Source organism: Microcaecilia unicolor, chromosome 1 (genome assembly GCF_901765095.1).
Source record: "Microcaecilia unicolor chromosome 1, aMicUni1.1, whole genome shotgun sequence".
Lineage (NCBI taxonomy): Eukaryota > Metazoa > Chordata > Amphibia > Gymnophiona > Siphonopidae > Microcaecilia > Microcaecilia unicolor.
The window spans coordinates 250,233,464-250,249,928 of record NC_044031.1 but is presented as its reverse complement, the minus strand read 5'-3'; the positions used below and the strand labels follow the sequence as shown (position 1 = coordinate 250,249,928).

General features: G+C 42.5%; 1 protein-coding gene across 1 annotated transcript in view; it reads left to right on the top strand.

Moving 5' to 3' along the window:
* The window catches only part of TRANK1 (tetratricopeptide repeat and ankyrin repeat containing 1), a 222,299-nt gene that overhangs the window by 138,303 nt on the left and 67,531 nt on the right, over positions 1-16,465 (top strand). Inside the window, exons 14-15 of the mRNA XM_030205498.1 lie at positions 13,041-13,240; positions 15,442-15,579. Of these exons, the coding sequence (XP_030061358.1) occupies positions 13,041-13,240; positions 15,442-15,579 (338 nt within the window). The remainder of the gene's footprint in view (positions 1-13,040; positions 13,241-15,441; positions 15,580-16,465) is intronic.

Genomic DNA, 16,465 nt, shown 5'->3' with positions numbered 1-16,465 from the left:
CTCGACCCCCCCACCCCTTCCCAATAGTTCTGCATGGGTGCCACAGTGGAATCTTGAGGATTCTTGCTCCAGAATTTCAGGTTCACTTTCTCATCCTCCTAGATCTCTACCACCCGAGTCTCTCTATATATGCCCAGTTAGAAGAAGGAGATTTCCCAGTGGAAGATGAGGATGACCCACAGTTGTCTGGTATTTTAAGAAGGAAGGCTTGACAGTTCTTATTGTAAAAACTCTGAAGCCTCTGGAAATTTTAGTCCCAAATCCTCAAGAAACTGCAAAGTCAGAGAATCCCTTTTTAGTTGGATTTAGAAAATCAGAGTGTTTCCAGTGCATGATACCATTGAGACCTTTAATTTCTGCAGAATCAGATACTCCAGAGTCTAGAGTCAAGGTAATAAGAGCCATGGCTGAGATTTGTCTCTTTTTGCCAGATAAGGAACAGTTTCATCAACCCCAAGTGGATGCATTGGTTATGGTAGTACTAAGAATTCTACTATTCCTGTTGAGGGAGGCACTGCCTTGAAGGACATCCAAAATTGGAAGCTGGAAGTTTTGCTGAAATAAGCCTTTAAAAAGGCTGACCTTAAAAGCAGCTGCATGTATGTAGTTCCTATTTTTCCAGGTCCTCTATGCTTTGGATGCAGCAAAGTAGAATGTGTTACTCAGGATGTGTATGTGGAAAACTTAACAGATGTGGCTCATCTGATTAAGTGTAGCACATATGTGGCAGTTTTTTCTATTGGTCTTCAGCTAGAAATACGGCTCTCGTCATTGTGGCATGTAGATTAGTGTGGCTCAGGGCCAGTCTTAGGCAGGAGCAACCGGTGTGACCACACAGGGCCTTGCTCTCCCAGGGGCCCCGCGCTGCCTACTAGAGACCTGGCTGCACGGGAATAGGGCATATAAGCACCAGATCTGATCCCTTGCCTCCCTATAAGGCCAGTGACCCTAACCCTACCCCCCCCCAAAAAAAAAAAAAAAACCTGCCATGTGGAAGTTCCCTTCTCGCACTTTGCTGCCCCTCCTCGGCTTTCCCACCTTGGGCATGACATCACCATAAAGTCAGTGGGAATCCCAGGATTGATTGGTGGGGTCACTGTACAAGGCAGCAGGAAGGCTAGGAATAAAGAACCGCCTCTGAGGAGTGCGGGTCCAGCTCCTCTTTGGCGGTAGATGGTATGACAGTTCACAGAAGGCAGAAGAGCATGGAGGCAGAAAAAGCAGTTTTAGAGGAGGAGAGCCAGATCATGAAACTAAACCAGCAGTCAGGTTCTTTGCTGGGCCGGCATCAGAAACGGGAACAAGCTGTCTGGACCGTCGCCGATCCGGTCCTTCCCTCTGCAGCATCCCTCCCGCACTTAAACAGGAAGTTACATAAAGGCAGGGCACTACAAAAGGAAGGACTGGTCAGCCCAGACAGCCTGTTTCCAGTGCTGCTGCTGGCACCAGCAAAGAAATCAGGTTCTGGGGGCTTGAGGATTAGTGGGGGAGGGGGGAGGGAGAGATCCTGGATTCATAGCGGGAGAGGAAAGGAAACAGAGGGAAAAATAGGGAGCATAGAGCTGCTGGGCTATGAGGGGAAGGGAAGATACGAGACAGTAAGTGCTGGACCATAGGGGTGGAGGGGAAGGGAGGGTGGACAAGTAAATGCTGCATCATAAGGGAGAAGGGTGGGGAGAGGAGACAGGGATTTGATGGACCTCAATTTGGGGTGGGAGGGAGAGAGGAGAGAGAATTGTTGGATCATAGTGGTAGAGGGGACAGGGAGAGCTGGGTCATAGGGTTGGCGGGGAAGGAGAGGGGACAAGGAAATGCTGGTCTAGGGGTGGAGGAGAGAGGGGAGGGCAGGGGAAAGAGGAGAATTGCTGGACATGTATGCAGAGGAGAGAGGAGAATTGTTGGTCATGGATGGAGGGGAGGGCAGGGGAGAGAGGAGAATTGCTGGACAAGAAATGAAGAAGAAAAGAGGAAAGTAAAGAAATAAGTGGACAGGAAGTCCATAAGTACATAAGTATTGCCATACTGGGAAAGACCAAAGGTCCATCGAGCCCAGCATCCTGTTTCCAACAGTGGCCAATCCAGGTCACAAATACCTGGCAAGATCCCAAAAATGTACAAAATATTTTATCCCAGAAATAGTGGATTTTCCCCAAGTCCATTTAATAACGGTCTGTGGACTTTTCCTTTAGGAAGCCGTCCAAACCTTTTTTAAAGTCCGCTAAGCTAACCGCTTTTACCACATTCTCTGGCAACGAATTCCAGCGTTTAATTACACGTTGAGTGAAGAAAAATTTTCTCCGATTCATTTTAAATTTACTACATTGTAGCTTCATCGCATGCCCCCTAGTCCTAGTATTTTTGGAAAGCGTGAACAGACGCTTCACATCTACCAGTTCAACTCCACTCATTATTTTATAGACCTCTATCATATCTCCCCTCAGCCGCCTTTTCTCCAAGCTGAAGAGCCCTAGCCGCTTTAGCCTTTCCTCATAGGGAAGTCATCCCATCCCCTTTATCATTTTCATTGCCCTTCTCTGCACCTTTTCTAATTCCACTATATCTTTTTTGAGATACTGCGACTAGAAATGAACACAATATTCGAGGTGCGGTCGCACCATGGAGCGATACAAAGGCATTATAACATCCTCATTTTTGTTTTCCATTCCTTTCCTAATAATACCTAACTTTCTATTTGCTTTCTTAGCCACAGAAGGTTTCAACGTATCATCAACGACGACATCTAGATCCCTTTCTTGGTCCGTGACTCCTAACGTGGAGTCTTGCATGACATAGCTATAATTCGGGTTCGTCTTTCTCACATGCATCACTTTGCACTTGCTCACATTAAACGTCATCTGCCATTTAGACGCCCAGTCTCCCAGTCTCGTGAGGTCCGCTTGTAATTTTTCACAATCCTCCCATGATTTAACGACTTTGAATAACTTTGTGTCATCAGCAAATTTAATTACCTCACTAGTTACTCCCATCTCTAGATCATTTATAAATATGTTAAAAAGCAGCAGTCCCAGCACAGAGCCCTGGGGAACCCCACTAACTACCCTTCTCCATTGAGAATACCGACCATTTACCCTACTCTCTGTTTTCTATCTTTTAACCAGTTTTTAATCCACAACAGAACACTACCTCCTATCAAATGACTCTCCAATTTCCTCTGGAGTCTTTCATGAGGTACTTTGTCAAACGCCTTCTGAAAATCCAGATACACAATATCAACCAGCTCCCCTTTATCCACATGTTTGTTCACCCCTTCAAAGAAATGTAGTAGATTGGTGAGGCAAGATTTCCCTTCACTAAATCCATGTTGACTTTGTCTCATTAATCCATGCTTTTGAATATGCTCTGTAATTTTGTTCTTCTCTACCATTTTGCCTGGCACCGAAGTCAGACTCACCAGTCTATAATTTCCCAATCTCCTCTGGAACCTTTTTAAAAAATCGGCGTTACATTGGCCACCCTCCAGTCTTCGAGTACCACGCTTGATTTTAAGGATAAATTACATATTTCTAACAATAGCTCCGCAAGCTCATTTTTCAGTTCTATTAGTACTCTGGGATGAATACCATCCGGTCCAGGAGATTTGCTACTCTTTAGTTTATAGAACTGCCCCATTACATCCTCCAGGTTTACAGAGAATTCATTAAGTTTCTCCGACTCATCAGCTTCGAATACCATTTCCAGCACCGGTATTCCACCCAAATCTTCCTCTGTGAAGACCGAAGCAAAGAATTAATTTACTCTCTCTGCTACAGCTTTGTCTTCCCTGATCGCCCCTTTTACTCCTTGGTCATCTAGCGGTCCAAATGATTCTTTTGCCGGCTTCCTGCTTTTAATATACCTAAAAAAATTTTTACTATGTGTTTTTGCCTCCAACGCAATCTTTTTTTCGAATTCCCTCTTAGCTTTCCTTATCAGCGCTTTGCATTTGACTTGACGTTCCTTATACCGTTTCTTATTATTTTCAGTCAGTTCCTTCTTCCATTTTCTGAAGGATTTTCTTTTAGCTCTAATTGCTTCCTTCACCTCACTATTTAACCATGCCGGCTGTCGTTTGGTCTTCCGTCCTCCTTTTTTTAATACACAAAATATATTTGGCCTGGGCTTCCAGGATGGTGTTTTTGAACAGCATCCATGCCTGATGTAAATTTTTGACCCTCACAGTCGCTCCTCTAAGTTTTCTTTTCACCGTTTTCTCATTTTATCATAGTCTCCTTTTTTAAAGTTAAATGCTAAGGTATTTGATTTCCTATGTATATTTACTTCAAAGCTAATATCAAATCCGATCATATTATGATCACTGTTATCAAGCGGCCCCAGCACCATTACTTCCCGCACCAGATCATGCGCTCCACTAAGGACTAGGTCGAGAATTTTTCCTTCTCTCGTTGGTTCCTGTACCAGCTGCTCCATAAAGCTGTCCTTGATTTCATCAAGGAATTTTACCTCCCTAGCGTGTCCCGATGTTACATTTACCCCAGTCAATATCAGGGTAATTGAAATCACCCATTATTATTGTGTTGCCCAGTTTGTTTGCGTCCCTAATTTCCTTTAACATTTCTGCATCCGTCTGTTCATCCTGGCCAGGTGGACGGTAGTACACTCCTATCATTATCCTTTTCTCCTTTACACATGGAATTTCAAGCCACAGTGATTCCAAGACGTGTTTTGTTTCCTGCAGAATTTTCAATCTATTTGATTCAAGGCTCTCATTAATGTACAATGCTACCCCTCCACCAATTCGATCCACCCTATCACTATGATATAATTTGTACCCTGTTATGACAGAGTCCCACTGGTTAGCCTCCTTCCACCAGGTCTCAAGAGATGCCTATTATATCTAATTTTTCATTTAGTGCAATATATTCTAACTCTCCCATCTTATTTCTTAGGCTCCTGGCATTCGCATATAGACATTTCAAACTGTGTTTGTTGCTCCTATTTACATCATGCTTAGTACTTGACAGTACTAATTTGCAATCTTTTGTCTGATTTTTATTTTTATTTAGGGACACCTGATCTACTACGGTCTCTTTTGCAACCTCACTATCAGGATACCCTATCTTCCCTGTTTTGGTGATATCTTTGAAAGATACCTTATCCCGAACCATGCGCTTTTGAGTGACTATCGGCCTTCCCCCCATTTCTAGTTTAAAAGCTGCTCTATCTCCTTTTTAAATGCCGATGCCAGCAGCCTGGTCCCACCCTGGTAAGGTGGAGCCCATCCTTTCGGAATAGGCTCCCCCTTTCCCAGAATGTTGCCCAGTTCCTAACAAATCTAAAACCCTCCTCCCTGCACCATTGTCTCATCCACGCATTGAGACTGTGGAGCTCTGCCTGTCTCTTGGGCCCTGCACGTGGAACAGGTAGCATTTCAGAAAATGCTACCCTAGAGGATCTGGATAATGGATTTAAGAGAACAGATAAGAGAGCAGCAAAATCAAAGACCGGGACCAACATGATCAGAAAAACAAAGTCACCAGATAACCAAGGTAGAAAAAATCATTTTATTTTCATTTTAGTGTTTGTAATATGTCCAATTTGAGAACTTAAATCTGCTGTCTTATTTTGCACTGTATAGGAGGAAACATGTTTCTGTTTTCCTGGTATTGTGCTTCATGCAGAATCTGACTTCTTAGGATTTCAGGCGAATATTTGAAGAATTTGAAGAGGGGCTCTCTCTGTTCTGCATGTGTGATTGCAAGGCCAAGCGTCTGAATAGGGATCTGTTTGTTAGGTTCTGAAATTTTGATAACATATTTGTGTTTCAGATTTGGCGAGATTGTCTGATTCCTGTTCTGTGTGCTAATTTGTTTTGTGTCATTTTGAGTATACAGAAGATGTGATTTTTTTTTTTTCATTATAAATAATTTCTGTAAGCTGTTAATTTTCTTCTCTTATACTGGTGTAATATTTTCAGTGCTGCCTGTTTATATGCGCCATGACTGATAAAAGGGGTATAGCTATTGTGGGCCTGGCTATCACCCCTAAGGTTACCCATAATGAGTACCGGTACCTTTTTCCTACAAAAAAAAAAACAAAAAAAACACTGGCTAGAAATATGGGTTGAGAATAAGAGAGAGGAAATGTTGGGGTAGAAAAGTGTAGGAAGGAAAAGGGAGGGGAGATGCTTGGCAGGATGGAACCATATAGTAGAGACCATCAGGGTTCTCAGGGGCGATGAATGATAAGAGGATGGTGAGTACAGAGGGTAGAAGTGAGTCTCCGGGGGCGGTGCTAGGCAGGATTGGGGTGAGCGGGGATGGGCTGGGGGGCCCCACCATACTGGTCTCCACAGGACCCCACAATTTCTAAGACCGGCCCTGGATCCACCCGCTGATACAACTTTAAAAACCCAGCTCTGTAGGTTCCCCTTTTGAGGTAAGCTGCTTTGTAGGAAGGACTAGGAAAAGTTGGTGAAAGATTTAGTAGATCTTAGACCTCCCTGAAGATACACCAAAGTCTGCTACACAATCTTCTTTCAGGTCACGCCTTCAGGATGCAAAAACATACAGACTTAACATGTCAGGCTCCTTTCAAAGATCCAAGTTTCAGTCATGGCAGTTGCCCCGTGGGGACAAGAAATCAGTCCAATAAAGCCCTGAAACCTCTGGAACTTCACAAGCTCAACAATAAAGATTACAGAACCCATCTCTTGGAGGAACAGGTGGGAGGAAAAACAGCAGACCAGTTCAGAAAAGTCTGTATTCAAAATTTATTCACCACATCAAGGTTAAAAGCTTAAAAACACAGCACAGCCACGTTATGCCCTCTTAAGGGATGCGTCACGGGCTAATGAGAACCAAAAGGTGTGATTCTAAAATGTCACCTATTTGGTTGAAAGCAACTCACTGTGTAGTCACAAGTTGTAACTTTTTGCCATCTTCGATCTTGCGGATCGTCTGCCTGTTTGTTTTCTTGGAACAGGTGGGAGGCCATCTTTCCTTTTTATTGGAGGAATGGACTCAAGTAACATCAGACCAGTGGATTTTCGATGTCATCGGTAACAGTTAAAAACTGAAATATGCTCAACTGTCCCAGATGCCTTCTTGATCTCTCCCTGCAGAATTCCCGCCAAAAGGGCAGCCGTCCAATCTGCTTTTCCAAATTTCTTGAATCAGGGCACAGTTATTCTGGTGGTTCACAGGAATCTGGGAATTGGGAAGTATTTGGTTTACTTTATTGTATTTAAAAAGGGGTGGGGAGGCACATTTTGGCCAATCTTGGATCTCAAGGATATGACTTATTCTCTAAAGGTTTCTCACTTCATCCTGGAGACCTTTGAGGTCTGTCATCACGGCAGTTCAACTGGGAGAGTTCTTAACTTACTTAGGTCTGAAGGAAGCCTAGTTTCACATTTTGATCTGGCTGCCACATCAAAGATTCTTGAGATTTGCCATGGTGGGCAGATGTTTCCATTTTCTGCTGCTGAGCTCCCATTCATCTTCCAAGGGCCTCTGCCTCCACTGGGCTCGAAGCACCAATTGCGATCAAACGAGCTTTTCTGCCACTGGGCCTCAGGTCCTGAGCGCACTCCCAAGGGCCTCGTGTACTGCTGTCTTCAGGAAAAGCCTCCAGGGTTCCCTTCCTTGCTAGGTCCATAGCTCTTAGCTCTTTTTTAAGTCTTGCTTTTTCTGATTCTAACTCTGTAGAGCCTGTGGCCTGCAGTTCAGTTTTTCTCCAATAGAGGGAAACATCCCTTCTCAACCAAATGACCAAGAGACAGAGATCCTGGACAGCTGTATTTTTGAGGTTGTCTGAAGAGTCAGAATCCCAGGGAAGTAATGGCTAGTCTGCCCCAACTATATTCAGGTGAGGAGCTTTCCCTGACCCCCTAACAAGCTTCAGTTACCTTCCTTTAGTATGTATGCTTTATTAATTCCAACTTTATTCACCAATTTTAATAGATAACCTCAAAGTTTGTAAATGTTGATCATTAATCTTTCCTTACGGTGAGCAATTTACATATCCATATTGACACAGGACATCTTTTTTTTTTTTTTTTTTTTTTTACTTTACCAAAGAAGAGTATGGTCAGGAATTTTCATCCTTGTGGCTACTGGATGTACATTATGTTTTTCGCTACTTGGCATTCACTAATGATTTTAGAAGATCTGATGGGCTCCTTGTCTTGTTTGGAGGTGTTAAAAGGCAGCAGCTTCAAACTTTACAATAACTTATTGGCTGAAGGAGACAATTGCTTCTGCATACTGGTTGCTTAGTAAGCAGTCTCCTTTGATAGTAACTGTATATTCACTAGAAGGATGTCCGTGTTCTGATGCCTTCAGAAATTTGCTTGGCAGCCACCTGGTCCACACTGCATACTTCCACTAAGCACTACAGGCTGGATGTGACCTTGTGTCATACATTGGTATTTGGAGCCAAAGTGCTTCAGGCAGGGCTTTCAGTCCCACCCTTCTTGAGGATTGCTTTGTGCGTCCCACAGTTTCTGGACTAGTCTGGTATTATGCGAAAGAAGGAGAAACTTTTTACCTAATCATTTTCTTTCCCTTACTCCTACCAGACCAGTCCGGAATCCCATTCATTCTGTGTGGTGCTAAGCATATTCTACTCACCCCTTCTCACTGTGTTTCAAATAGTTCTCTGAAGTTCCGTTTAGTTCGCCCGTTTTGTTCTTCTATCAGATTTGGGTTTTTATTTTTTGCTTGGAAGGACAAGTTTTTTATCATTACATATGCAGATTAAACAAGTCGCTTTGCCGAGCAAGCCAGATGCTTCCAGAATCTCTTGTTCAACATTGCTTTGTAATTCGAAATGCTCTGTGTCACAGGCTGCATGGTGCCCACAAGTTTGTAGTCTGCATCTACTGGTTGGCACAACCACAGGTCCTGGACTGTTTTGGTTGGACTGAAGGAAAGAAAATTGGTAAGACATAATTTCTCCAGTTCATGCTGTCAAGTTACTCTCATTTCAGAGCAGTTGTAATTGTGCGTGCTTACTTTTCCTGAGGTAATTTTTATAAATGTGCAGAGGCACATATTGCCTGTACAAAATAAGTACATGATATGTGCTACCCTGCCTACTTGTCCTGTTATAAAATTATCTTGTAAAATACTTGCAGATCTCACAACTATTAAGTTATGCAGAGCAAAATTAACGGCAATATTCCTTTCAGTATACTAATACAGTAGTTTATTACAATGCTAAACTATGCGATTCATATAAATGGATTTCTTTTGGCCTAGTTGTTCCTCTTTTCCTTTTTTTTTTTTTTCTTCCAGCTCAGTTGGAGCAAGTCCTGAGATTCTGGTCTTCATTCACAACTAACTGAGGATTTTGCTCTTATTTAAATAGGCCTTTCCCCTCTTCCCTACCTGTCCTAGTCTGGCCACTGCACCACCGGTTCTGAGGCCTGGAGCCATGTATCAGCATTCCTCCCAGAGCCTTGTATCACAGGCTTTAAATCTGGCCACCAGATGTAACCCTTAAGGATGACCATGATTTCCATGTACCTACATTTTACAATTATTTGTAGCTGCTCAGTCTGCATGTACAACATGCTTTACACACAGAAAAGGCTTTTTAAATTGCTCCCTATTGGGGTATTTCTGTAAACTGGGTGCTAACATTGATGCTACTACTGCTTATCATTTCATCATTTCTATAGCGCTATTAGACGTACAGAGCTCTGTACACTGAACATGTAAGAGACGGTCCCTTCTCGACAGAGCTTACAATCTAATCAGGACAGACAAACAGGACAAATAAGGGATAAGGACAAAGAGTAGCAAGATTCCGGAATCCCAAAGAGTACTACTTCTACTACTTATTTCTATAGTGCTACTAGACTTACGCAGCGCTGTGTACTTGAACATGAAGAAACAGTCCCTGCTACACAGAGCTTACAATATAATCAAGACAAACAGGACAAATAAGGGACAAAGGAATTACTTAAGGTGGGAATGATAAAACAAACATGGGTACTGAACAAGTGAATAGGGGTTAGGAGTTAAATGCAGCCTCAAAAATGTGGGCTTTTAGCCTAGATTTGAAGACAGCCAGAGATGGAGCTTGACGTACTGACTCAGGATGCCAATTTCAGGCATATAGAGCAGCAAGATAAAGGGAACGGAGTCTGGAGTTGGCAGTGGAGGAGAAGGGCTCAGATAAGGGAGATTTACCTGATGAACAGAATTCCCAGGGAGGAGAGTAGGGATATATAAGAGTGGAGAGGTACTTAGGAGCTGCAGAGTGAATGCACTTGTCAGTTAGTATGACGAGTTTGAACTGTATGCGGAAACGGATAGGGAGCCATTGAAGTGACTTGATGAGAGGGCTAATGTGAGCACAGTGACACTGGTGGAATATATGTTGTGTAGCAGAATTTTGAACAGATTGAAGGGGAGAGAGATGGCTCAGTGTGATACCTGCAAGAAGCAAGTTGCAATACTCTAAGCGAGAGGTGATCAGAGTGTGGATAAGGGTTTTGGTAGTGTGCTAAGAAAGGAAGGGACAAATTTTGGTGATATAGAGAAAGAAATGACAACAGGTTTTAGCACTCTGTTGGATATGTGCAGATGATTAGAAAAATGGCATAGACATGCTTATTTGTGCTCAAATGAATGTAAATGCCAAAATTCTGCCCAAGTGCAGCGTAATTATGCACATATCTTACATAGTCCACACTCACAAAAAGCCCAGCGCCTATTGGCTTAATTAAAGCTTTCAGCAGAGCAATTTTTATTTTCAATCAATAAATCAGTTTTCAATCAAACCAATGTCTATATTCAATATATTTTCCACATATACTGAAATGGACCTCAGTGGCACTAGCTGTGCGGTGGCGATTCATTTATTAAGAGGAAGGAATACTCATGACTCTTAACTCTCTTAATTCGCCATTGCCTCTTCACCATCCAGTTTTGTAATCATATTACTTATGCAGACTTTATTGTAACTTATATATATACCCTGTTTCCCCGAAAGTAAGACATCCCCCGAAAATAAGACCTAGTAGAGGTTTTCCTGAATTGGTAGATATAAGGCCTCCCCCGAAAGTAAGACCTAGCAAATTTTTGTTTGAAAGCAGGGCCGCCGAGAGCCGGACAAGGCCGCCCCCCCCCCACCCGAGTTCGCCAGGCCCCCCTCCACCCACCCTCCGTCACTCTCGGAACTAACCTTAAACGCCTCCTTTCACCTTCGCAGCAAACAGCAGCAGGGCAGACCTCTCCTTCCTTCTGTGCCTGCCCTGCTGCTGCTTGCTGCAAAGGTGAAAGGAGGCGTTTAAAGTTAGTTCCAGGAACGACGGAGGGCGGGCGGGCCAACCCCTATCCAACCCCGATGTTTCCTCAAAAAATAAGACAGCCCCTGAAAATAAGACCTAGAGCATTTTTGGGAGCAAAAATTAATATAAGACAGTGTCTTATTTTCGGGGAAACACGGTATATATGTTTCGCTCTAGCTGCATCAGGCTCGGGTTCTCTGAAACAAAGTAAACACAAAGGTTAGCTCAAGCAAAACTCTCGAGAAAATTATTTTTAAAAAGTTCTTAATTTGCTCTTTCTATATCTAACATAAAACTCACCATGTTGATCACCACCATTACATTTCTCTTTGAATATGGTGAACAACGCAGCTCATTGGTTATATACTACTCCTCACGGGTCCCCTCTAATTAAAACTTACCCCTGTTATCCAATCAGAAAACCTAAAAAAAATCGCATCATAAAAGGGATCCCCAATCCAATTGGTTATTGAAGCCCCAAGGATTTAAAGTGTCCAGGTTAAATATTCAACGCTGCTCTTTATAGTTGAGTATTTTGTCAATGTTGCCACCCTCCCTACAATTACAGATTACAGTGTCAATAGCATATTTGACAGATGGTCAGAGTATGGGTGAGACTCGTACTTCGCACATAATTTATAGCATGCTATGTTACATATGTATCTCCAGATTTTAGACATAACCACTTAACACCAGCTTTATGACTGGTGTAAGTGCTCACGCCTAAATGATGCGTGCATCTCTAACATGTTAGGCTCGTATCCTATAAAAGAAAATAAGTGCTTACTTTTGTTTGTAGAATATATTCCAATTGTCATTTACCCCTATGTGTTTAGCAGCATTTAAAAGAGATTCCTGGGATATATTTAGCTCATGGGAGAAAACTAACATTCTAGATGATATTTTCAAACCTGTGCATTTTTTCATGCAAAAAGTAGCTTTGGCCCTCCTCCCCCCCACCCCCCAAAAAAACCAAAAACAAAGGAGTTGCAAGTGATCTTGAGTACTTTGTGGTCAGGTAAAGTATCAAAGGAGCTTTCAAAGTGAAATTGTGTGTGTATGTTTGCTTTGAAACTTGAGTGTAAAGCCTACAGGTAAAAAGGTCCCATCATGTTTTCTTACAGGAGAGGGCAACCTTTATACAGAGGGCTGCATGAATGTCAGTACTATCCCTGGCAGGCCCTAACATTACATAATGTTGGAACTGGAATGCACAGTGCTTCATAGACCTTCTGCGATAGTTATGTTTTTACTTTTATTTATTTATTTAAAATGATAGCAACAGAGTAGGTATTCTGAAAATATTTGCAAAATACAGTATTTAAAATCATCAAAGTTCTGGCTAAAGACATCTTCTGTTTATAATACCTGTGGTCTCGTGAGCCACATAAAATTTAGTGGCGTGCGACAGATTGCCCATCCCCGTATCCCTGTTTTATCATACTGCAAACAAGTTTATACATTTCCCCCACCACCACCCAATATGCCCTATGGGACCCATTGCTCAGTAGGTATGAGAGGACTTTCCTGTTTTAGGGAGAGATGGTTTTATACCAGAGTTTCATCTTTCTCCTATCCATAAGAAAAAAAAAACTCAATTAGCACTTTCCTCTAGTGCCAGCACTTGTAAACAACCATATTTTTCCACATAAGCTTATATTCTTGAGCAGTTAATGCACACAGCACTTATCAACAAATGATTTTTAATGATCTCCAAACAAGTCAACATAAAATATTGTAGGTTCCTAATATAGTTGTTATACATTGTATTCTCTGGCAGGTATTTTACGTCTAGCCTCAGGGGTTGTGGATTTACTTCAGTATTATTTCCCAGAATCCTTTGATCGTCTCCCTAGGGACTGTGGCTTGTTCGATGGTCCTAAACCAACGGTCTTGGAGTCCTGCAGCATTAGTGATTTGGCAATTCTGCTGAAAGGGAACAAAAGGAAAACACAACCAATAGAATTTGGGGCACATCAGGTCAGCAATTTATTTATTAGATTTTGATGTAATATAATTAAGATGTGTAATTTGTAGCTAGATGCAGGGCTGTTGGTCCTGCCATGGCAGAGCCTTTATTGAAGTAAAATAGCTGTTCAAAATTGTATTACTCTATCCTGCCAATGACTTTCTTATGATTTCTCTTTCAAGACCTGTTTTCCCCTAATTTATGCTTCAGAGCTTCTCCCCTCAAATATTTTTGACAGGTTCTTATGAGAGAGGTGGCATAGGTTACCTTCCTCGGGCCTCTCATTTATAAGGCAGATATTGTAGTGTCTGCAGGGTGCTGCTAAGTGTGCATTTTTCTCAGTGGTGCCTTTTAGTCACTTGAAAAATATGAGCAAAATATCCCTCTCCCTCCCCTTGCCAAGGGGAACAACTCTGTTTGGTCATCTTTGTTGCTCAAGGAACTTTGACTCAGCGAATGGATGGCTGGGTCATTTTATCAATGTACCACTATAGGGTGGACTTACCATTGAAGTTTAAGGCAGATCCTAATTCTTCCAGTAATTAAATGTAAGGGACATGTAACCTGCTGTAATAATCACTCCGGCCCCAATTTATTTTGTTTATTTATTAACCACCTTTGTGAAGAGATTCACCTAAGGCAGTGTACAGCTTGACTTACAACAGTTTTGTTAACAGTATAAACAATAGTAAAATGACCAAATATAAGCATGAATAAAATTAATGAGATAAACTTGGAGATGGCAATCCTATTAATAGTCAACCAAAGAGCAGCACAATCCAAGGAAGGACAAACAAAGCAAGAGTTTATCCAAATGTTAACTTTAATGGAAACAGGACCCAACCTGGCCAAGTTTCAGAAAAACCTTTGTCAGGACTAACATAGGTTTCCACAATACATTCACAGATTCAATTCATGTACTTCAGTACCTGCATAGAAAAAGCTCTGATCCAATTCCAAAAGCCTGTTCTGTTGTTTGTTGTCTGTTCTGCTTCTGCAATAGACTGTCTCCTGTTTGTTTTGGAATCCTATTAATAGCACCAATATGAAACAATATCAGAAATATAAACATTTCATAGCACTGCAAAACAATCGTACAACAGAAATATGATAAAATGTAATCCTACTATATAGATGAGCTGTGACAGACATGCCGCGCATGCGCAGAACGGCACAGCTGTTCTGCGCATGCGTGACTTCACAGGTCTCGCCCGAGCCACCCAGCGATTCTCCTCTCTCCCCTGCCCCCCCCCCCCCCAGCCACCCAGCGATTCTCCTCGCTCCCCTGATTACCTCCATCGAAGCGGCCGCGTCATTGAAAGCCCTGCCCATCTCCAGCCTTCCCTTCGAGTTCATTCCCTCAGAGTCCCGCCTTCTGATGTCATTTCATCTTTCCGCGAGGGCGGGACTCTGAGGGAACGAACTCGAAGGGAAGGCTAGAGGCGGGCAGGGCTTTCAATAATGTGGCCGCTTCGACGGAGGTAATCAGGGGAGCGAGGAGAATCACTGGGTGGCTGGAGGGGGGGCAGGGGAGCGAGGAGAATCACTGGGTGGCTGGAGGGGGGGCAGGGGAGCGAGGAGAATCACTGGGTGGCTGGAGGGGGGGCAGGGGAGAGAGGAGAATCGCTGGGTGGCTGGAGGAGGGGGGGCAGGGGAGAGAGGAGAATCACACACACTCTCTCTCACAGACACACTCGCACCCAGTCTCACTCTCTCTCTGTCACATACACACACTCGCACATTCACTCTCTCTCTCACACACAGTCACTCTCACATACACACTCCGAGGAAAACCTTGCTAGCGCCCGTTTCATTTGTGTCAGAAATGGGCCTTTTTTACTAGTCAGAGTATGAATGATACAATAAGAGGCAGCATTGTAAGACATTAAAATAACACAGATATGATAAGATGTTACCACAGTACAAATGCACATTTATTAAGCACACATTAGAACATTGAAATAACACATACATGCTGAATTAGCCCCTGATATTCAATCGTGGTGCTTGGACGTGGTCCAGCATTGAATATCCAGGGCTTATTCTTGCTATTTAAAGTTCTACAGTGAGTAATGTGGCTGTCGCATTGTGCCACATCCATTAATAATACTGATGTACTGCTGTACATTAGATCGTTATTTTTACAGTACACATCTGCTCATCCTTCAAAATCTGCAGTCCTTTCATCCATGTGCATTGTAATTGACTGTAGGTGATACTAGTAGCAAATGAAGTGGCAAAGGACAAGATTCCTGAGGAGCTCAGTTTAGCACTTGTGTTGACCATTTACGAAGCTAAAGGCTTGGAATTTGATGACGTCCTCCTCTACAACTTTTTCACAGATTCAGAGGTATTTGCTTGTACCTTTAATATAATATTGTACCTTCTGCAGATCTTCAGTGCCTTGTTCTAGTTCTGTTGACAGGATTGAGGGCAATTTTTGTGGTAGGCAGTCTTAACTTGTTCATCAGAGATAGACATATAAAGGTACCAGTTTTCAGAAGCATGCACATACTTCCCTTTGAAAGATAGCCCTCCAGAGTACCCACATACATTCATACCTACTGTTTAGAATGCATAGTTTAGAAGACAATTTTTCAAATGCTTTGAAAATTCAGAAATATGTGCATAAATCTAAACTCTGCCCCAGGAATGTCACTGCAGGGCATTTGTAAAAGTATATTCAAAGTGGCATCATGCCCATACTTCTGCCTGCAATCAAATCAAGAAACTTCTATAACAAACCATTTCTGCACATGTGTGGAAATACCTTTTGAAAGTTATACTTTTTTTTTTTTTTTTTGCTGTTTCCCTACATGCTGCCAAGGTACCTTTTTTTTTTTTTTTTTTGCCTGTCAGGCGTGATAATTGGAAAAAGAAGTATGCCCAGCTGCTTTGTGATGACTATCAATTTGTCTATATTTACTTCTTGTAAACTTTCAAGAGGACTACATATGCTGCTGCAGTAACTCTCCGTGTGAACTGGCTAGAGGAGCCAGGGCTTAACACCAACCTTCTACTCCATAGAGCCCCAGTGATCACAATTGGGGCAATTCTGTAAATTGACCACTCAGTTTAGGTATCTCAATATGTGTGCTTAGCGCCAATTCTGTAACAACATCTTGGGACACCAGGATTCCATTATAGAGTATTAGTGTATGTCAGCATTGGTATGTCCAAGGAAGTTTGATTAACAGGAAACTGCATGACATCACAAAGCTGAAGCTGGTCCATCC